The sequence below is a fragment of the Euprymna scolopes genome, chromosome 29 (genome assembly GCF_053919585.1).
Source record: "Euprymna scolopes isolate OS-2025 chromosome 29, ASM5391958v1, whole genome shotgun sequence".
In the NCBI taxonomy this organism is placed as follows: Eukaryota; Metazoa; Mollusca; class Cephalopoda; order Sepiida; family Sepiolidae; genus Euprymna; species Euprymna scolopes.
The window spans coordinates 114,066,408-114,090,026 of NC_136510.1; the positions used below are offsets into that span (position 1 = coordinate 114,066,408).

The 23,619-nt window shown below is 32.4% G+C and overlaps 1 protein-coding gene across 1 annotated transcript; it reads right to left on the reverse strand.

Annotated features, from left to right (window-relative positions):
* Nucleotides 1-4,058: 4,058 nt before the first annotated feature.
* On the reverse strand, nucleotides 4,059-23,619 carry LOC145252822 (small ribosomal subunit protein uS15). Its single transcript, XM_080112794.1, has 5 exons — nucleotides 23,513-23,619; nucleotides 10,727-10,775; nucleotides 8,467-8,545; nucleotides 7,894-8,164; nucleotides 4,059-4,145 (listed from the first exon to the last, which is right to left on the reverse strand). Exons 1-5 carry the CDS (start codon nucleotides 23,533-23,535, stop codon nucleotides 4,112-4,114), a joined length of 456 nt encoding a protein of 151 aa, XP_079968920.1. The 5' UTR covers nucleotides 23,536-23,619; the 3' UTR covers nucleotides 4,059-4,111.

The window sequence follows — 23,619 nt, forward strand, 5'->3', positions numbered from 1 at the left end:
CATATTTCCTGTGAACGTTAAGCCAAGGAGTTTGAAAGATGTACTCTCAGATAAAGAGTCGTTGGCCATTGCTATTGGTGGTAGAGAGGGTTTCTTGTAATTATTAAATGAAACTAGTTTAGTCTTGGCAGAATTGAACGCGACCAACCACTTTTGTCCCCATTCCACCATAGATTGGAGGTCTTCCTCTAGTGTTTCTGCCATTTCTTTAGAAATGTGTTCATTCGTCTTCCTGTCGTGCCTGCCATAGAGTGTAGTGTCATCAGCATATATACCCAGCTCAGAGACAATTTTGTCGGGGAGGTCATTTATGAATATCAGGAACAATAGAGGTCCAAGGATAGAACCCTGGGGCACCCCCGCATTTATATCATATTGCATTATATAAATTTTGTACCCCTCAAAGAATCATGAAATATATATATATACACACATGCACTAGCGGGGGGGTACCCGGCATTGTCTGGGTCTTTGTGTGTGTGAGGGGAGGGTAGATCAAAACAAAATCCTGTTTAAATATTTAAAAAAAAGTGATAAGTTTTGGGAGAGGTTAATAATCTGATGACATCGCATAACACCACGAAGGCAGGGACTTTAGAACAGTCGAATAAGTGTTTAAAAACCCAGGTGGTTTTCTAGGTCAAACATCACACGGTAGCAGAGAAAATGAATTCACAGCGAAAATTTAGTAAGATAAATGTCGCTGAAATAAAAGATTTATGACGTCGTTTCGTAAATCTTAGATATTATCATCTCGGTAGCATATAAAAAGTTATAAGAATGAGCGACCAACCGGAGAACCATCCCGAAAAGCCTTTGCCGGACATACGGAAAAAATGCACAAACACATTTTGCCTTTTATATATAGAGATAAAGAGAAACAGGAGATATAAACGTGAGAAAAAAAAAAAAAATAAAGCAAAGGAACCGATTTGCTTTGTCACCGTTTCCACTAAACGAGGTGATTATTGTATTCTATTCTTGTTAAGAAGAATTTTACACATTTTGCCATTTTTTTTTGTAAAAATGGTTATACTTTTGTTAACCATACATGAACTTGAAAATTAAGATATGCATCACAAAAAAAAAAAAAAAAAAAAAAATTTTTTCTGAATAATTCTCCAAATTCAAAACCTTAAGACCTTTCCTGACCTGCAAAAAGTGCCTAGGCAGCCTTGTCAGTATTCCATGGCAAGGGCGCCTCAGGCGATGAGCAATAAACTAACCTCTTAAAGAGAGAAGGCCTGGGAGGGTGGACCTCCGATAACTGCACAGAAGAACTAAACTCACCACAAAATCAAGAATGGTCTAATCTCTTGATTTTTGGGACCCAGTATTTCTAATTGACTTGATTTCTTGTAGGTTGATGCTAATCCTCAGTTTTCAATTATAAGCATTAAAGAGTTTGAAACTAACAAGTGAAGGCAATTCAACATCACTGAAACCTTGTACTCAACTCTTATAGAATCTGGGGATGACAGCACGATAAAAGTGAGTGTGTGTGTACATTTCCTTACACAATAGCTGTCAATTTTCAGTCTACAGACTCGAAATTTGATATACAGTGTATTGAGATTTGGGAAAATCTTTGTAATCCGTTTTCGACTAGAAATTTGGCTGTTAAAGGGTCGAAGTTAAACGATTTGACCTTTGAGAACTCTACAGAACTTCGACAATTTTGGCTATAAACAATTGAAATTTTGGTTCTTGGACATGGATCTAACTTAACTCGATTTGAGCCCAAAACAATGTTAAGGTCATAATAGGAGTCAAAATTTAAAAAAAAATTTGACCTCTGCAGGTCTACGAAATTACTCAGACAATTTCTGGTCTAAACATTTGAAATTTTACATAAAAGGGTATTCACAGATAGAGCAAGCTTTTTAATCGGTTTGGGTTGAAAATTTTTAGTTACCAATATATAAATGTATGTATGTATGTCTGCAGAAAACTTTCGACAGAGGCAACATATTTTCACAAGATCAGTATCGTTTTGAAGCTTGACCCTTCAGACAAATACCGAAAAAATTGGCTAAAAACACTAATTTCGTCACCCTCAACTGGGCACTTTTTTCACCAATATTTTCGAAAGTCATCCCCTCTAGCCTTAATTTAAACCTGTCTAGCCTTAATTTAAACCTACGTCAGTTCTGGTTTGGTGGTGGTCGTAACAGCAAAGAAGTCATGTTTTTTTTTTCTCCTTCGCAGTAGGAGTTTGAGCCTGCCTTCCTACTACCACTTTTTCTTTTGCTCAACACACCTACAAACACCCAGGCAACACCGAGCACCCATGCTAGTAAGCAATAAATGACACCAAAATGTTATTAAAATTTTTTATGTGATTTAAAAAAAAAAAAAAAAAAAAAAAAAAAAAAAAAAGAGAAACCTCAATTCCACTTTAGTTTACCACCAAATGCAAACGTTCAATCTGTCAAACTCAGTTCTGCAGTTTAACATTTGATCATTCGTTTTAGAAATTGGTAGAAAGTCAAATAAAGATAGTACAAACATGCAACATTTTGATTTTAAGTTAAGAGAGCTCGTTTATACTTGCTCTTTGAGTAATATTGGTAGAATACCTGGAATCTGAAAATTGACAATTTATAACCTACTGCCTTCGAGGTACGCTTTCTTTTTGGAAATTAAACACAAAAGACACTTTTTTTTTAAATAGTGTATAGATTGTTTGGGTTCATTTATAATACACGTTATCACACACAAAAAAAGTCAAAACAAAATGTTATCAAAGGCAAAATAAGTTACTCTACTAAAAATCTAGAAAATTCTTTAGTGATTTTACTTTAAAACATTTTTTTTTTTTTTCGATTACGCGAGAACAAGAAAAATGGTCACAAATTGACACCTAAATATTGTTAAGTTTCAATGATGCTTAAAATAAAAACAAATGTTAGAAACGCACCCAATAAATGTCATAGTAACATTTATTAGCACCACAGTTTAAGTCATTATCAAAATTTCAATTTAGGTGTCAATTAACAGCTATTTTTCGTATTCTCACGTAACACTACACTTTTTTTTTTTGAAGACTAGATAAACGTTTTAAAATAAGTAAAAACATTAAAAACTTATCCAGTTAGGTAGAAAAGCAATTTATTTTGCTGTTGATAACATTTTTTACCACTTTTTTAGACCAATGTGTATAGTAAAAGAAATCTGATTAAACAATTTAAAAAAAAAAAATTCTTTGATAATTAAAAAATAAAAAATCCTTACACAAAGCAAAACCAAGTTTGGTTTATGAATTGCTATTTCAAACAGTGGTTGAACAGAAGATAATATCCGAACAATCTATTCCTAAGAGAATCATCTAGAAAAGTTACTTTTCACCACAAAAAAGTTGATCACAGTGATTTTCCTATTAAAGGAGGCATTTTTTTCAAACAAAAGCAAATATTTCCAATATTCAGTGTCATTCCCATGCCAACTTGAAGTTGTTGCCTGTTGTAATTGCTGCAAATATAGGTCTCCAGTGACCAGATAATAGTTCATAATGAACAGCTGGATGTATCCAGACAAAAGCATAATCTTGCATGGAAGCATAGGACAGCATCCTGAGAAGACAACCAATATCTGAAATACTTGGGAGTTTCATACAGAACCGATTTGTAAAGAAAAAAAAAAAAAATCACTGGTAAGTATTCGATTGAATAAAGATGCAGTATGGGGAACAGAGCCTGGGCTGGCTTCACTTAGAAAAGGGACCATCACCTTAAGTTAAGAGTGGTTTTCGTGACCAAGATCATGTCTTTATTTTTTTGTTTTTAAATAAATTTACACAATTTTTGCACAGTTTGAAGTATCAAAGCGAAGGTCTGTATTGCCTGCTCTTGGTCCAAGCAAACTACCCCAAACAAGATCTCTATACATTTCCACCTTTTTCAAAGCCGCTTTTATTATAAACAGCTGATGTTTTTACTTCTGGTTGTACAAATAAAAAAAAAAATTTGCTTCATGCATCTTGTGTTTATTGGCTAATAAAAAACAGAACTTTTTGGTTACTCAGTAATAATTAGAAAAAAAAGTTTGAGCAAAAAACGTGAAGTTGTAAGATCTTTTTTATTTCTTATTTTGTTTACATAAAATGTAATTTTTATGCGACCAAAGCAGATGCTGTGGATGATTCACTGAAAAAAATAAAAAGAAAAAATTAATACAAAATTTTTCTGCACAGAAAAAAAAAAAAAAAAAAAATCTTTATTCTTTTATAAATGCATCAACTTCTCAGATAAAAGGATCAACAAAAATATTCAGATATATGCTTGTCTAGGATTTTATCATCATTGGAAGAAGACGCACCAAGATTAAAAGTGGCTACAAAAGAAATTGTGTAAAAATATCAAAGTCAAATATATGCAGGTCTTAATTTTATTTTTAGTGAAATTGATTAAGGTTTAATTTTACTTATTTTAAGAATATCTGATATTCAACAAACATTTATAAATTTTTGCATTCCAGTTTAAATAGCAATAATAAACTAGGAAAAAATTCATAATTTTAGTTATTTTAAGCCAATCAAAACATTTCTGATGGCATGACCTTGTTGCACAAAAAAGCCATCTCTTAAATATAGACTAAAAAAAACAAAAAAAAACAAACTTTTTTTTCTTTTTTTTTTAAAGACCCTTCTAAAAGAAGGATTTTTGAAACTGCATTTAATATTAAATTCTTACACCTTCTCAGATAAAAGAATCAACAAAAAGATTTCAGATATATGCTTGTCGAGTTTTATCATCAATGGAGGCGCATATAGAAAAACTAAACGAACACATAAAATATCCCAAACTAATGGAAAAATCAGCAAATGATCTTCAATATGGTGTATGTAAAAAAATTTTTTTTCAATATGGTTATGGTGTACATAAAATTTTTTTTCAATATGGTGTATGTATATATATATAAAAAAATTTTTTCAATATGGTGTATGTATATATATATAAAAAAAGTTGTCAATATGGTGTATGTATATATAAAAAAAATTTTTTCAATATGGTGTATAAAAAAAACCCAAAAAACTACTGAACAAAAATAACTTCTCGCACATGATGGTATCTCTACATCAGGATCATTTGTCCAATCAGAATATCATTGTTACATATGGGCTAGTCTCTCCTCCAAACGTCCATCACTAAGATATTGTACTTGTGTGCTTCTTCTACAAATACTTGCTGCATTTGTGTCATCTTAATATAACAAAATCGCACGCTTTCACTACAAGTCCACACATGACAAACGGTTCAATACTTTAATAGTTTCTCTCCTTAAACTTTTCGAATCACCTCTGCTTCTCATATCGTATCAACATACAGAAGTAAACAAGCACCCACCACTTAAAACGCCAAATAATTATTCACAGCCTTTCATGCATTCTTTGGGGGTTTGGGAGAGGAGGACAACTTAATTTCGCTCAATTAAAATTCTAACTAAAACTACCAAGCAGCACAAAATCAGGACAGTCAATTTAGAAAGAAAGCAGGCAAAATATTTTTGTCGATTAATAAAATTAAAATCAGTCATTTTTCATGTAAACAAAGTGGATTTGTGTACCACCTTCTCAGATAAAAGGATCAACAAAAATATTCAGATATATGCTTGTCTAGGTTTTATCATCATTGGAGGGGAACACGGCTGTCCCTACTTTGCGTAGTCATAAAAAAAAAAATTGTTAAACAATTCAAGTTGTCAAACACGTGCGTCAGAATATAAAACACGCATTAAATCAAACATGACAAATATTCACCATATCTGGTCTTTTTATTTTTTTAATTTAAACAAAGTCTATTCCCTAAAATATTTTTGAAAGTTTAATATTACTATATCATTTGGTTAGAGGCCGATAAAAAAAATAGCCATCAAGAGGAAGGCTCTGAAATGGTGGGTATTTTCTCCTGATGAGCAAACATTAACTGGAAGCCGAAATGAAATACCTAACAAGTGGAAAAAAAACGATTATATACAAGTCAAAATAAGATGAAGGCTCAAAACAGTTCATATTCCCTCCTGATATCCTGACTGGAACTGGAAGCCGAAATGAAATAAGAATAGCCCTGAAACGATCAGTATTCTCTCTTGATGCCCCAACTGGAAGGCGAAAGGACACAAATAAAAACAGCTGAAAACAAGTTATTTCTTTCAAAACATATCTCCTGTTGCCTACTTGCTTCATGGCAAGTTTGTTGCTTTTCTGGTAGCAATTTTATTAATTGAACAAAATTGTCTAATCAAAACATTTCTGATGGTATGACCTTGTTGCACAGAAAGAAAAACCATCTCTCCTAAATACAAAGATATCAGAAAGCTAATGATGACAACTTGAGACAAAGGCTTTCTATTATAAAAAAAAAAAAATAAATAAAATAAAATAAAAAAATTAAACCTTCTCAGATAAAAAGGATCAACAAGAAAAATATTCAGATATATGCTTGTCTAGTTTTATCATCATTGGAGGTTGACATCAAAAAAATTGTTACCCAGATAATTTTAATGTTCACCATCAGGTTAGTTGATGGCCAATAGCAAAACCGTAGAAATGGCTAACTATTCCACAGACAAAACATGGTGATGATAGTGCAACCAAGGGTCAATGTCAAATCCTAAGCAGATACGATTGCCTCTCAAAGACAAAGGATTAATAGTACTTTTAATAGATGACCAGAAATATTTGATATAAAGTGCTTTTCTAAATGAAAATCTGGAATCTCATGTTCTAAAGTGTTGTTCCAACTCGATTTTCTTAATTTTGGTTTGTACAGATTTGGTGCTTCTGAATTTTTTAAATGAGGATTTATTACTCTAAGAAAATAGTTAAAAAAAAAAAAAAAAAACCTTATGTAAAATTCCAAAACGTAAAATCAGTCAAGTTAATCCAATGGGAAATCATTTGTAAAATGAACGATAACAAAGACAAATCAAAACATAACTGCAAGTTTTAAAATGTGAATGGCTGTAGAAAGACAAATCGTTAAATATTCCCATTCCACAATTCATCTCGAGGGCAAAACAATTTAGATACTTGCTTGCCGATGCTTTGAATCATTAATAGCACAAGAAACATTTTATTTATACAATTCAGAAATGCGAGATGAGGATGGCTTAAAAAATAAATGTCATTATCAGAAAAGTTGTAATTTATCAACGAAGAATAAGTTTCAAATTGGTTGTCATTTTATAATTTTTACACTTTATTACATAAACCCCCCCCCTCCAATGGAGAGGAGAATCCAAGTACACAAGTGGCCACTTCACTGAAATTCATTTCACTGCTCAGAACCAACTTGCACACACATGAAGTATTTAATCCACAAATGCCAAGGACTAATCCACACACAGCTAAAAATGATAACTACAACGATTACTAATATTGAATGCACCATCTCAGAATAAAGAAATCAACAAAATTAGATATATGCTCGTCTAGAATTCATCAGGGAAGGCACATCAAAAGTTGTATCCCAAAACAATTTTCAAAAATCTGGAGCAGTTATTTTTAAATACTTTTCAGGCAACATGACAATCAACAAAAAATATAAGTTAAAAAAAAAAAAAAAAAAAACCCAGTAAAACAGCAATTACCAATTCAAGGCAAACAGTTAATCAGACTTTTAATTTTTAGCAAAATAGATTACGAAAACATTGGATTCCAAGCACCATGCCTACTTTAAAAACTACTCTTATCTCAAACTATGCCACAACTTTAGCGTTTATCACTGAACTACAATCTTGTCTTTTCTTGTAGAAAAGTATCAAATAGCTATTCAACACATTAATTACTTAGAGAAAAGCCGTTTATTTTTTTTTTCTATAAATCACATTTTACTTATCTTTTACAAAACTATTTTATCAATAAAAGAAAAAAGTGTGTGGGGGTCTACTTACTATTTCCAGTTGGGTGGAAGAACCCGCTTGGTTTTGTAATATCTGGCCAAACGATGGATTCTGCTTTCAACCAAAATGAGACGGAACTTGGAGTCTTTGTCCTTTCGGTTTCTTTCCATGTGCTTCCTTACGGAAACGGCCTTTTTGATCAAGTGGTAAAGATCTTCAGGGATTTTGGGGGCAAGACCTTTAGCTTTAAGAATGCGCAAAATTTTGTTGCCCGTCACAAATCTTACTTGAGCCACTCCATGGGAATCCCGCAGAATGACACCTAAACAAGAAAAAGTTTGGTGTTATATAAAAAAAAAAAAGGCATTTTCAACATTAAGTTTTTTTAAAAAGAAATATGAAAACATTTAGATTTGTTTTTCCAAACATTTGAAACATTTTTCTTACAAGAATTGATTTTTTGTTTGGATTTAGGTTTAAAGTTAGCCCCACCCCCATTATTCTTGATTAATTAATTATGATTAATCATAATTAATTATAATTCACCATTACCTTAAAATATTAAAAATACTTTGTTCTTTTTATCTACAAAAAGTTATTGAATGGATAATACGAAATACTCACCAATCTTTGATGGAGTCAAACCCTTTTTGGCAAGTTTATAGATCTGCTCTTTTACATCTTCTGATGTCAGTTTTAACCACTAAAAAAAAAAAAAATAAAAAAATAAAAAAAAATAAAAAAAAATAAACAAAATACACAATCACCTCTCCTCAGTGTTAAAAAATATAAAAGCCGAGCATACAGGCCGCCAATCACATAAGGGAAAAATTTACTTCCACCATTACTAATGTTTGGGAAAAAAAAAAAAAAAAAAAAAAAAAAAAAAAAAAAAAAAAGCGCATTATTGAAAATTGAGAAAAGTGAAGAGGAGTGAATTACTAGGTCCAATCCCTTCTTTGTTGGGAAAGATGGAAATTGTCTTAAGAATAGTTTCCCATCTCCCTAGAAAATCTCATCAGCATGCCCTGTATTTAAGAATTCAGGTGATTGCTCATCCCACTCTCAGTACAGGCCAATAAGTCTCCTGTGCGTCATGAGTAAGTTGTTAAATACAGAAGTAATCAAACATCTCAACAAAAATAACCTTCTAAGTGACACTCAATATGGTTTCCGTTCTGCTAGATCTACAGCAGATGTGCTTACAGTTATATCTCATAGGATTAGCAAATCTCTCGACGGAGGCCACATTTCTAGGGCAATTGCTCTTGACATATCGAAGGCCTTTGATAGGGTATGGCATAAAGGTTTACTTCATAAGATCTCTAGCTATGGTATAGCTGGAAACGTCTTCTCAATTATTAAATCATTTCTTTCTGATAGGTTCATAAGAGTAGTAGTTGAGGGGCAAAAACCAGAAACTCACAGTATTAATGCTGGTGTCTCTCAGGGGTCCATCCTGGGCCCAACTCTTTTCCTGATCTACATTAATGATCTTCCAAATCACATCCTTACATCATTTGTAGACATTTATGCTGACGACACTACCATTTATGGTAGCACATCTAAGACAGTAAACAACCAAGTTCTCTCCAATTCTCTCTCCTGATTTTCAGCACGTAGTACAATGGGGAAAGGAGTGGATGGTTACTTTTAATGCATCTAAAACCAAACTTCTCTCTTTACATCATCAACATTCTGATCCACATCTGGCATCAATTGAAACGAATGGCTCTCGTCTTCAGGAGGCCTCAAGTTTTGACAAGCTTCTGGGCTTGACCTTTACTCCTGATCTTAAATGGAACACGTACATCAAATCTGTTGCCAAGGCCGCTGGAAAAATGGTGGGATCTTTCTATCAATCGGGTAAATATCTCACTGCTGATGCAATTCTCTATATAAGAGCCAGGTACGTCCAAGGATGGAATATTGTTGCCACATCTGGGCAGGAGCTGCTAGAAAGGACTTGTCCTGCCTTGATAGAGTTCAAAATAGACTTCGTAGCCTCGTAGGAGATGTCCTTTTCTCTTCCTTGCAACCTCTATCTCACAGAAGAGATGTTGCGAGTTTGTCTCTGATGTATCGTTATTTTCATGGAAAGTGTTCAACTGAGCTTCAATCTATGGTCCCCCCCCCCTCGCCAAACTTTCACAAGAAACACTCGTCTAGCTGTAAACACTATCAATAATTCCCCCACTCTTTATCTGTGCCTAAACCTAAATGTAGATTCCATGAACAAAGCTTCTTTCTTAGAACTGCACGCCTGTGGAATTGTCTTCGTTTTCCTGCTTTCCGGCTGATTACAATATGGTTGTGTTCAAGTCTAACGTAAATAAGTTCTTGAGCCGTTCTATATAAGTTATCAAATTTACCAAATTTTCATTATTATTGATTACTATATTAGTCCAATGTCTACTGTACACTCTTTAACCCTTATCCTTGCGTGGCCTCTTGACCTTGATAAGTGGTGATGCCTATGTAAAAAAAAAAGATTGCATGTCCGCACCAGCAAAGCACCTTTTGAGTATCATCTATTTTGACATATTTCATAGACAGGATTCATTCAACAAAAATTTAGCATCAATGAAAGTAGGCAAACACAAAATGTGATAGAAAAAGTTTTGTACGAAAAACCTAATACAAATTTACTGAAAGAAACGAGGATGAAAAATATTAAATGCCTTCTCAGATAAGAATATCAGCAAAGTTAATCAGATATATGCTTGTCGTAATTTATCATCAGTGAAGGAAAAGAATTAAAAATAGTTTTATATTTGTCATCTTGATTGCTCACGTGCGATGATTTTGCAGAATAAAAACCATTTTAAAATCAAATTTTACACTTATTTGCTTTTAAGTAAGAAAAGGGAAACGATATACTTACCGTTGGCACTGAACGTCTGTACGGAAGTGCAGACTGGGAAATACCCTTTCTGAAAGAATTAAAATTGTATTAAATTAAGCTTAATAAAGAAATTATATATATATATATATATATATAAATAAATAAAGGTTAAAAGGGTTCACAAGACTCATTCAAGAAATATCATCAATAAATCAGTTTACGTTCACTTTTTATATTAGTAATCATTGTCATGTGAACACAGCAAACGCACACACAAAAAAATAAATAAAATAAAATAAAAAGGCAAGTTGCTTTTTTATTTTATTGCAACTTTTAATATACATTTTATTTCAATCTGGGAGCTAGTTGTGATAGTCAAGTTCACTGCCATGGACAACAGCCAGACTTAATGAAAATTTAGCTCAGATCCTGTACAAGTGTTGTTTAAACAAACCCTAATCAGGGTAACTATGAATCGAACCTGGTAAAGCAGTCTAGAGTTAGAGGAGGGGGAAAAAATATTGTTCTGAACAGCAAAGAATACAACTCATAAAAATCTAAAATAAGGGCAGATAACCAAGAATGTACAAAATAAAACCTTCAGATCAGACTGATTACAGGTGAACAGATGAAGCACTCTCACACCTCCCCAAGTAGTGAGCTACAGTTAAATGCGTTAAAGATTATATTCTGCAGAAGATAAAAACGGTTGCTCAAGTGAACTGCCATGATAATCATTAGTGATGGTGGGGGATACCAAAGTATCAACTAATTTTAACAAAAAGGATGGTTCGAACTTATGGGTTCACAAGACTCATTCAAGAAATATCATCAATGAATCAGTTTACGTTCACTTTTTATATTAGTAATCATTGTCGTGTGAACACAGCAAACGATTTAATCATGCAACGAAAGAAAGACACAAAATAGAAACACAAACATGTCATCTAGTTTATGGTTTTGTTAATCAAAGAAATTAATTTTTTAATTGTATAAAATACAAACAAAAAATGTCAGCGCAACAAGTTTTATTTCAACTAACAACAAACATGTTACTGACACTATCAAAGACATTAGTTTTGGACATGACACAGCAACAACCATCACAATCTGATATGACAAAACATCCACACAAAATTAATTAATATTTTGTATTTGTTTCCGCATTCACATGGAAGCAGTGGAGTCAGCTCCATCCAGAGAATTTATTGCGTCCCGAATGAATAAAAGGCACAATGGACCACCAAATTTACGATTGGAAAAAAGGGTTATCTTGTGCTAAGAAGGTGAGTTCAGGATTTTAATCAATTCAACAGAACTTGATTAGCAGATTCCATATTTCAAGGAAAATTTAAGCCCAATGTACAGTTCTTCTACATCATTAAAAAGCATCTACCATATTTCTTGCAAGGAGAAAAATTTTATATTAGTAATAATTGTTGCACAAACAAAAACACGGTTAAAAAAAAAAAAAAAAAAGACAAAAATGCACTCGTTTAAAACAATATTTCACACTCCACTCACAAAATGTATAAGGGAAAATATAAGGGGGGGGGGGAAGGAGGAATATCATTAGGCCATGGTATTTCAAAGCCAAATGCTTCTCATCAGAACAGAAAACCAACATTATACAAAACAAGGGTTAAAAAACAATTATAATTTACTTTCCTTTTATAGTTTCCTTAATCGTCTTTAACTTCTCCCAGGCTTTTTCCTCCCCCCATTATATCACCATGCATTTGAAGTCAGTGTTGTCTTTTTACCCTTATTTTTTGTATAAGGTCGGCCTTTTCTCGTCTTCTGATGAAAGGCCATGGCTTAAAGCCTCTTCCCTTTAATCCCTATTGAATTGATAAAGCAATAAAATTCCTATGTAACTTTACTCAAAGTTATTCTAGAAATTGCGCCTCTTAATCAGGTAGAGCCTTTTCTACCTGGATAGGTTATCTTATTTGAAAGATATCAGGTTAATATATTCGTGGCCAACTAAGAGACAACCAAAACTGGTCTGACAGGACACTATACATACAAATTTGGGCATATTTTATTGGTTTGAAAACATGGGTTCTTTTTTACCAATTGCCATAAAATTTTAACCCATAGAATAGTATTATATAATACTCAAAAAGCCTGCAAATTTTCACGAACTTTCGTCACATAGAACCAAAGATATGAGCACTTCAATATTCAATTTGGCTACCAGTGTGTATAATATATATATATATATATATATATATATATATATATATATATATACACACACACACACACATCCATCACGTTTTTTTTTTTTTTTTTTTTTAAAGTTTCAAATCTCAGAATTTAACAAATGATGGTTCGTTGGAAAGGTAATGACCTAACTTGTATAGTGGGCTGTGACATTTGCCTTTATGGTTGCACATTAAGGGGATCATCCTGAGCCTATTTTTGGCACTTTACAGCCATGAATTATAAAATATCTAATATTCCCCAAAAACTTCTTCCCTTGATAGAGGATAAACTTAAACTTTCAAACGATCTGAAATAACAGCAGGGAGAGACTCAATTCCAAATATTTTCTCATGTTATATGTCCCCACTTTGATTTTCATACATAAATTACAGTGTATAAAGATTATTTGATACTGAAGATATTCATAATCGTACCCTATTTCCAAAAGAGGGGAGATATAACAAATATTTAGAATCAAGTCTCCCCTGGCTGTTATTTCAGATCATTTGAAACCATAGCAAGTTTTAGTCTCCCCTCCATCAAGGCAAAGTTTTGGAGAAATAACTTTTAAAGCGTTCACAAGACTCATTCAATAAACATCAATGAATCAGTCCACGTTCCATTTATTTTTTTTATTATTAATAATCATTGTTGGGTGAACACATCAAATGCACACAAAATCATGCAAAGGAAAGAATGTGACAAATAGATCGCATCAAGAAAACTTTGCATTAATTTCACATTTAAAGTTTCTTTTCCAATATTTTAATTCAAAATCTTGTGTGTAAGGAAAAAAAAGAAAAAAAAAAAAAGGGGGGGGGTCAACATTAAGCAATCATGTGAAATCTTAATCTATCAAAAGTTATACGAAAAAACGTGATTTTTTAATAACTACCATAACTTCTTGTGACTGTCTAATCTGTCAATTTATGTTCTATCGTTTAAAACTGTTTGGAACTAAAACTGCAAATTACTCTTCTCCTTACTTTTTTTTAAAAAATTTATTTTTAAACTAGTGGAGGGGGGGGGGAATACTCGGCATTGTCCGGGTGTGGAGAGGTTAAAAAAAAAGTGAGTACTTCAAAATAAGGCTAGTCATTGCTCGGCGTATGACTTCGCAAAAATGTGAACGAAAAAACTGACCCCATCCCTATAAAAAACAGCCCAGTTGACGATCAAAGAATTAATGTTGGATACTTGTCGCCTGAGAACTTTCAAAGACTTTGCCTTTTATATTATAGATTAAAAAAGTAGAAGAGTAACTTATCTTGCCTTTGGTAACATTTGTTTTGAAGTTTTAAAAATGCCCAACTACCTTGAAGAGGTTTACATTGTTTTTAAAGTCCCTCAGAAACTAAACTCATCACAAAGTTCAGAGAGCTGGGGTTAGTATCACATCATCACAGGGACTTATGACGTCTACCATAGCATTTTTGGTTGATTGTCAAATAATTTGAATACAAACGGTTATTAATAAAATTTTCAAAACATCTTCACTGTTGAATGATACATTTCATCGTTCAAAATAAAATTTATATTTAATCAGTTTTTTTTTTTTAAAATCCGAGATGACTTTATCATAACACCAAAATGCATAACAAAAGTACCAAGAGTTCAGCCTGAATTCCAGTCAAGTTAGCATCAGAAAGTGATAGGAGGTAAAAAATAAAAAAAAGTGCATGGCACTGAATGTATTTTATGTTGGTTTAATGTAGAAGTGCTGCTGAATGTGAGGCATTAAAGAGTAACATTATTTTTTTAAATGAAGTTAAAACATTTGCTTTTGTAGAAATGTTTTATCAACCGTAAGACAAATCATTAGAAATGAAAGGGAATAACCACAAGAATTAATACTAGAGAGAAACAGAGGGAAATATAAAAACACATAGAAAATGGCTTTTAAAACTTACCCTCACCTCATGTGAACAATCTAACACCAACAGATCACATCTAATATTTAAGCATGTTCTTCAGACAATTTGAATAAACTTAAATTGAAATTAATTTTATTCACAAGTCTTCAATGAGAGACCTTTAATAGCATAAAAACTTTTCAAAATAAAATAATTTACAGGTCAATTTTACCTTAAAATTGACCATCGGACTGCCTCTACGCACGAACATAAAATTAGCCACAAGATAAAGTTTTTATGTGAAGAAATCAAGTTCCCAAAGAGGGGAGCCTGGATAGGGTAGATAAGTGCACCACTCCAAAGAAATCCCACATTTTGATCTGAATCTCAAGACGAGATAGTAAATGTCACTCAGAAACTAAACTCATCAAAAATGTCAGAGAGCTGGGGTTAGTATCACATCATCATAGTGACTCGACGGGAACTTGACCAAAATTAAATAAAGTTCATTTTTTAACTTATTGCCCCATTAAAACATTTTCAGGTTATTGAAATTCAATAGCATTTACTATTCAAATTTAACCCAGAATTTTAGTAAAATTTGCCATATTTTTCTCATATAAATCACACACTAGAAGTAAACAAAGTTCCCCTCCAGAGACATGCAACAACTGACAACATATTTAAGCAAAAAAGTCATTGTTTTAACAGATTAAAAAATCTTCATTAGTTATTTGGCAAAACTTAACCGGTGTTGTTAAGGAGTTTAATTTCATCTTTAAATAATCAAATCATCTTTTGCTCATTAAATTGTGATGCGCAGGAAGACCTGATGTTGGCCAGGAGTGAACGAGGATCAACGAATGTTCTACATTGCTAATACTTTGTCATCGAGGTGAAATCGATTTTTTTTAAATCATTGATTGCCTGCCCTAGTCAGGGACGATGCACCAGGAAAAAGCTTCACTTGTCTCGGCAAAGTGACATTCTACAACATTGTAATTTACAGTGCACTGTAAGGAAACTACTATTAAGTTTTTTCATTTTTTTTTTTTTATAATGGCTTGAATTACAGTTTAAAATGTAAAACTTAAGTAGCATAGTTTTGTGTTCTTAAAAAAAAAAAAAAAAAAAAAAAAAAAAAAACATTTCGAACGCACGCATCATCAAAAAACGTACAATTTTAGATGCTAGTTTCTTACATTATCCATTGATATCTTACGTTTTTATGTAGAGTAATGTGGTTCTCGATTGATGACTACAACGAAAGATTAAATCTGGACAATATAGGGAGATGTGTGCAGAAGCAGAACAGAAGACTTTGATGGTATGGCCACGTTGAAAGAATGGATCAGTTCTCGGGTTAGTAGATGTCGAACAGTAGAACATTCACACACACGAAGTTCAAACAAAAGAGGAAATGGGAAGTCCTACGTAAATTCATTAAAAGCAGACCATCAACTTCAGTTTGCATGCACTTCATACTAGCACATTCAGGATTTTACATGCGAATTTTTTTTTTTTTTAACGTAAAAAAAAAAAAAAAAAAAAAAAAAAAAAAAAAAAAAAAGTTTGCAGTCATTTTTAAAATCCCTCAGAAACTAAACTCATCACAAAGTTCAGAGAGCTGGGGTTAGTATCACATCATCACAGGGACTTTATGACGAAAAATTAACTTAACCATAAATTAATTTTATTTAACTTAATTCAGTATTTAAATCATGGGTTTTATATTTATGGACAGAAAAGATTTTATGTCACATCTTAAGAAAAAGGATTGTACAATGTAAGGATATTTCTTCAGAAATCAATAAACATTTACAACTGAATATTTATAAAAAGAAAAAAAAAAAAAAAAAAAAGATTCACAAATAACTACATGCCATTTTATTATAAATTTCAAGTTATTTTTACTTTAACAGAAATTCTATAAAAAATTTATTTTTGTCAGTCCATTATTTGAGAGGTAATTTTCAACTTCATGAAAAGGTTTACCATGTGATAGCATTTCTTGCAAATAGGCAACAGTTGAAGGAAAAATAAAAAGTAGCTCTATTTTGTATGAGTGTTTGATATGAATGGTCGACAGTTTAGCAGCTGTTGGTTGAAGTTGGTTTAATTTAAGATTCTCGACTTGGCAGCATTCACCCAGGATGGAGTGAATTGGCTCTTTCTATACAGCACAACATCCGGATAATGCAGGCAGCAAAGGATTTGCAGCAGTTACGGGTAGCCAACACGAGATTTGACGCAAGTTTTGATTAGTATTTTGAACGAATTGTCCTAATTCCCATGCTTTCCTCACCAATATATTTCTTTGGATACGTGTGTGTACGGGCCGTACACACACGTATCCACACGCGTGTCACGTTTTTTAAATCATTGATTGCCTGCCCTAGTCAGGGATGATGCAGTGCACCAGGAAAAAGCTTCACTTGTCTCGGCAAAGTGACAGTCTACAACATTGTAATTTACAGTGCACTGTAAGGAAACTACTATTAAGTTTGGAAATTTTTTTTTTTTTTTTTTTACGTGAAAAAAAAAGAAAAAAAAAAGAAAAAAAAAAGTTTGCAGTCATTTTTAAAATTGTTTTTATAAGGTCCCTCAGAAACTAAACTCATCACAAAGTTCAGAGAGCTGGGGTTAGTATCACATCATCACAGGGACTTTATGACGAAAAATTAACTTAACCATAAATTAATTTTATTTAACTTAATTCAGTATTTAAATCATGGGTTTTATATTTATGGACAGAAAAGATTTTATGTCACATCTTAAGAAAAAGGATTGTACAATGTAAGGATATTTCTTCAGAAATCAATAAACATTTACAACTGAATATTTATAAAAAGAAAAAAAAAAAAAAAAAAAAAAAGATTCACAAATAACTACATGCCATTTTATTATAAATTTCAAGTTATTTTTACTTTAACAGAAATTCTATAAAAAATTTATTTTTGTCAGTCCATTATTTGAGAGGTAATTTTCAACTTCATGAAAAGGTTTACCATGTGATAGCATTTCTTGCAAATAGGCAACAGTTGAAGGAAAAATAAAAAGTAGCTCTATTTTTTATAAGTATGCGTGTTTGATATGAATGATCGACAGTTTAGTAGCTGTTGGTTGAAGTTGGTTTAATTTAAGATTCTCGACTTGGCAGCATTCACCCAGGATGGAGTGAGTTGGCTCTTTCTATACAGCACAACATCCGGATAATGCAGGCAGCAAAGGATTTGCAGCAGTTACGGGTAGCCAACACGAGATTTGACGCAAGTTTTGATTAGTAACCACATCTCCAGTTGGCCTCACAAACGCCTTTGGCAATCTTGGGAGTGGTTCTGGCGTTCTTGTTTAGTGGATGAACTGCATTGCAGTGCACACATGATCCTGCACAACATCCTGATTTGTATATTAGAGAGAAAAATGATGCAGAATTCGCCAGAAGCAGTAAAGATCAAACACTGCTAACCTTTTCGAGATCCACAGCTATAAAGGATTACCCGATCAAGCGCTTGATAAATCATAACTTCCATGTCTATTTTGTGATCTTACAAGGGTTATAGGCGACTGTTTACCAGTTTTAAGATGACCCTAATTTGCAGTAGCCCCATTACACAAAAGTGGCAATATATCTTGTTAGAAAGAAATTAGTTTTTCCAAATTATATTTTGGTGGAATACAAATCGAACACGATGTTGAAAACAAAACTGGAAAAATTTAAATTCGATTTAAAAAACAGAAAATGCATTATCTTACAGAGCGACCTGGTACGTATAGTCCCTCAAGCTAAACTCATCACAAGGGAATAGTATTATATCAGTGATTTATTGAGTATCAAGGCTTCACCCCCCCCCCATGACTGCATTTACCCTCACAGTATTTTGAACGAATTGTCCTAATTCCCATGCTTTCCTCACCAATATATTTCTTTGGATACGTGTGTGTACGGCATAATAATGTTGACACGCAGGTCACCGAAAGTTAAGCAACGAGAAGTTTAGTCAGTATCAAAATGGGTGACCGGGAATACCAAGTGCATTCCGTTTAACTTGGCATTATTTCCTGTCATCCTGGAAGTTTTGGGACTTCTACAGTTTATCGCCGAAAATGGAGACGCCATTTTATTTCGAGCACCTGTTGATTAGAATCAGAGGGAGAAATCAGTATTTTAAACTATGGCCTAAATAGGAAATAAATGAAATTAAATATTTAGTTTAATTTTTTACTTCCAGAAACAACTATGAAAAAAAAATAAAGTGAAAAAGAACATATCCATAAATTTAATTGAAAATGTTTCAATTCAATTCATGAAAACTAGAAAACTTTTCATGAAACGTATATTTTTTTATTATTAAAAACAGAAGATGAAAATGGGCGAGCGCCATTTGAAAATCAAAACAAAAATGTATCAAAATATAATTGTAAAGACATTTATTGAAAAGTCTGCATAACAAAATATAATTTTAAAACAATTTTGTAATTTTTTTTTTTTTTTTTTACTTCGGTCATAGTTTAAAATATTGATTTCTCCCTGATTTTAACAGGTGCTAAAAAAGAAAAAAGGCGTTTGTTTTCGGCGATAAACTGTAGAAGTACTGAATTTTTGCCATTGAATTAGGCAGTGTAGACTAGTGTTAGGGATTGCACAATTGACTTTACATGAGGTAACTATTGACAGTGAGAATCAAGGGAGGAGGAGAAAAAAAAAAAAAAAAAAAAAAACGAGGCCATGTTATCTATGCGGCACCGATTTAGCTGCCACAACATAACTTTTCCGAGATCAAATCAAAACTATGCTAGAAATTTGGGACGCTCGTTGACTTACCCGCTAAAAAAAGAAAAAAAAAAAAAAAAAAGGAAACCAACCCGATAATTATAACTGACAGTACTTTTGGATTTCAAATTAAAAAATTAAAATTGGTTAAAAACAAAAGTTATCCCGGTATATAGCGGAGTAACGTATCTTGCCTTTGGTAACATTTATTTGTATATTTTGGTTGTTGTCTTTAAAATACCCACTAAGTTGGACCTGTTTTCTGTTGAAAATTGGTGAAATAAACCTATAATTTTGTGTGAAAATTACAACAAAACAAAGTCAATTCATAATTTCATACGGTAGACTTATTTTAACTGCAATTCAAAACTCACCTTGAAAAGGTTTTCGGATCTACTGAAAACGAATATTAAATTTGGGGTAGACAAGTAGTGTCCTGGACATAAAGACATTTTCCAACGTATTACTTTAATGAAAGTCAGTGGCAGTTGCCATTCTTAACATGGGAGGAGGGAATGTTTTATAACACGTATGCGCATTAGTATTTGTTCAGCTGGAAAATAACACGGCCACCAGTGAAAACAATGGATCACATTGGATAATAATGTGAAAACTACTTGTCTGGCCCAAATTTGAATTTTATATTTGTTTACCCGAAAACCTCAGTCGTCAACGGTTGCCTTAAAAAACTGTTTAAGAGCATTTTACCAGGCCCGGAAATGGGCAATCATTTAAATCAGTTAAATTTATATACAAAACCTATTCTAATATATATCTCAACTCACTCCTTGGAAAATTTTTACGACGTGCCACAGTGTAAACACCTCCCAACCTCGAAAGCCGTTCTTAATATGGGGAGGAGGGTGATGTTCATTCTGAAAGCCGTTCTTACCATGGGTGGTTGGGGGCGTTGATAATACGCTGGGACATGTCAAAATTTACTCAATCCTTGAAGTAAAATTCATTTAACCACGAATTAGCGTACACCAAAAAGGGGAGGGGAAAGCTAATTTGTTAAAACCTTAAGCGATAATTTTACTTCAAAATTATGTAGAACTATAAAACTGTCTAATAAATAAAGCACGACAATTTAAGAAAAATTGTGATGGTATAATAAATGGAATAAGGGAAGGGGGACATCGCGCGTATTTTAACACGTGGTCAAAACTAAAAATTTTAATTTGGGTTTGTATTACTGTACACAGATTCGAAAAAGTTGTCAAAAAACAAATATATAACAAATAAATGTTATCAAAGGCAAGATAAGTTACTTTTCTGCCAAACTGGATATATTTTTTGTGTTTTTATTCAATGTAACATTTATTCAGCTCGAAAAACAGTGTTTACCGATGTATTCGAAAATTCAAGATGGCGTCTCACACCCTCTTTAACACCGTAAGTTTGGAAAAAGGTGTTATAAATAAAAAACTATACAAAATACTATTAAAACCCGCCGAATATGTCAACCTATGTCACGGTAACATATATTGAGCGAGTTTTTAATAGTATTTTATCCGTTTTTTTTTTTTATTTATAACACCTTTTCCCAAACTTACCGTGTTAAGAGAATCAGACGCCATCTTGAATTTTCCATGTACCCAGATTCGAAAAAGTTGTCAAAAAACAAATATACAACAAATAAATGTTATCAAAGGCAAGATAAGTTACTTTTCTACCAAACTGGATACATTTTTCGTGTTTTTATTCAATGTAACATGTTTATTCAGCTCGAAAAGCATAGTGTTTACCGATGTATTGGAAAATTCGAGATGGCGTCTGACGGTAAGTTTGGGAAAAGATGCTATAAATAAAAAACTAGACAAATACTATTAAAAAAACCCGTCGAATATATGTCAACCTATGTCACGGTAACATATATTGAGCGAGTTTTTAACAGTATTTTATCCAGTGTTTTTAAAATTTATTTATAACACCTTTTCCCAAACTTACCGTGTTAAAGAGAGAGTCAGACGCCATCTTGAATTTTCCAATACATCGGTAAACACTATGCTTTTCGAGCTGAATAAACATGTTACATTGAATAAAAACACAAAAAATATATCCAGTTTGGTAGAAAAGTAACTTTTCCTTTGTTTTGATAAAATTTGTTTGTTATATATTTGTTTTTTGACAACTTTTTCGAATCTATGTGTACAGTAATACAAACCCGGGGGTGTTTATACTACACTGGGGCAGGTCGTAAAAATACCCCAAAAAGCTTAAGTAGCTAGTGTGTTGGTGTTGGTCTACCAACCACGCCACAATTACCCATTTTATGTTGACAAAGACCCCCCCCCCCAATAGGTGGCCATAAAGCGGGTGTTCATTTTACGTTACAAAAATCCCACTTTGAAATGGATTTTTTATTTTTATAACTTGGAAACTATTTTCTGGAATTTTAAACGTTGCTTTCGTTTTCAGCACTCCATCCCTCCCGAAAACACGAAGGGATTTTATTTTAGGGTGGAAAGATGCTGCAGTGCTGCAGTGCAGCACTGCTGCACTGCACCTTTACCATTCAGCTAGATAGAACATCTTGCCTTTGATAACATTTGATTTACCAACTTTTGTCTAAACCCGTGATTTTAGTTAAAAACAAACTGGTGTATACACTTGTTACTGCGCTATTTTATTTCAAATTCAAGATTAAGATCTTTTAAAAGTGAAAGAGAATATTAAAACACCCTCATATTAAGAATGGCTTTCTAAACGTTTTTATTTCAGCACGGTACCAAAAGTGCAGTATTTTTTTTTAGATTAGGTCCACCTCCAATTTTATTTTAAATGACTTTTTCGAATCTATGTGTACAGTAATACAAACCCCAAATTTAAATATGGAGGGGGGGGGGCGTTTTGTATGCAAGATACCATAAAAAATCCAAAGCATAGCAGTATCTTGTCTTTGGGACAAGATCAAAGTGTAGTATCTGTTCTTCAGATGCTGCACTTCAATTTCTTGTTCTGTCAGTGGAGGAGAAATCCTTCACGACTGAGACAATTATTATTTTGTTTCTTTTCTCCACATTAAAAAACGACCCTGGTGTCTGTCTAACTCTGTCCCGTGGGGAGGCATTGTAAATAGCACTATTCTGCATAAGTACATTTTAATATTTACATGCAATTGTCGCAATAATTACCATTCAATTTACTAAATTGAAATTAAAAAAAAAAAAAATGGTTATGTATTTTTGGTACTGCATTGAAATAAAATTTCGAAAGCCATTAATATGGGAGGGAAGGGTATTTTATATTCTATGCATCCACCTAACAATTTAAAAAAAAAATCGTGAAACTTGAAGTTAACCTGAAACACTATTTTAAAATAGTGCGGTATAAAAAATACATAAACACAAAAGAAAAAAACATTTTTTATATTTTGAGTACACAATTTCGTATTTTTAAAAAATGGTTGTAAAAATGCGACTCACGCAGGAAAATGTGGATAAGATAATAATGAACCGAATTCTATTTCAGAAACTATCCCTTCAAATCTTTCAAACATAATTTAAAAAAAAAAAAAAATCTTTATCCAAAAGTTGTACATTAGATTAATTTTTTTAAGATAAAACTGCACTAAAATCTGGAGATTTTAATTAAAAATTTAACGACCGCGTATAAAAAAATTGCATTTTTAAAACAAATCAGATCCGCACATATTTTTTCAAATAGTCATTAACTTTAAAGATTAAGACAATTTTTAAAAAAAAGAAAAAAAAAAAATGGAGCTAAAGTGATAATCAAGTCACACAAGTTTAAAAAAAATCCTTTTCACATGAAATAATCGCACATGTGCGGTTTTTTTCATATCCGCCATTTTGATACCGAATTAAAAGTAATTTTTATTTCTTAAAAATTTGAGTTTAAACAAAATAATAATGAAAATAACTTATGCGGAATTATTTAAAGCATCATTAACAGGTATTCTAAAATAAACAGCATACCATATCTGTTAAAATAATTGTAATAAAATGCATATTTTTTACTCACCCGGGGCAGTGCATACGACCCATGATGGAACGTAGAAGTGAAAGAAAGAGACCGGAAGTAATTTCCCAGAATCCAATGCTATAAAGCTAGCTGATTATTTAAAGATG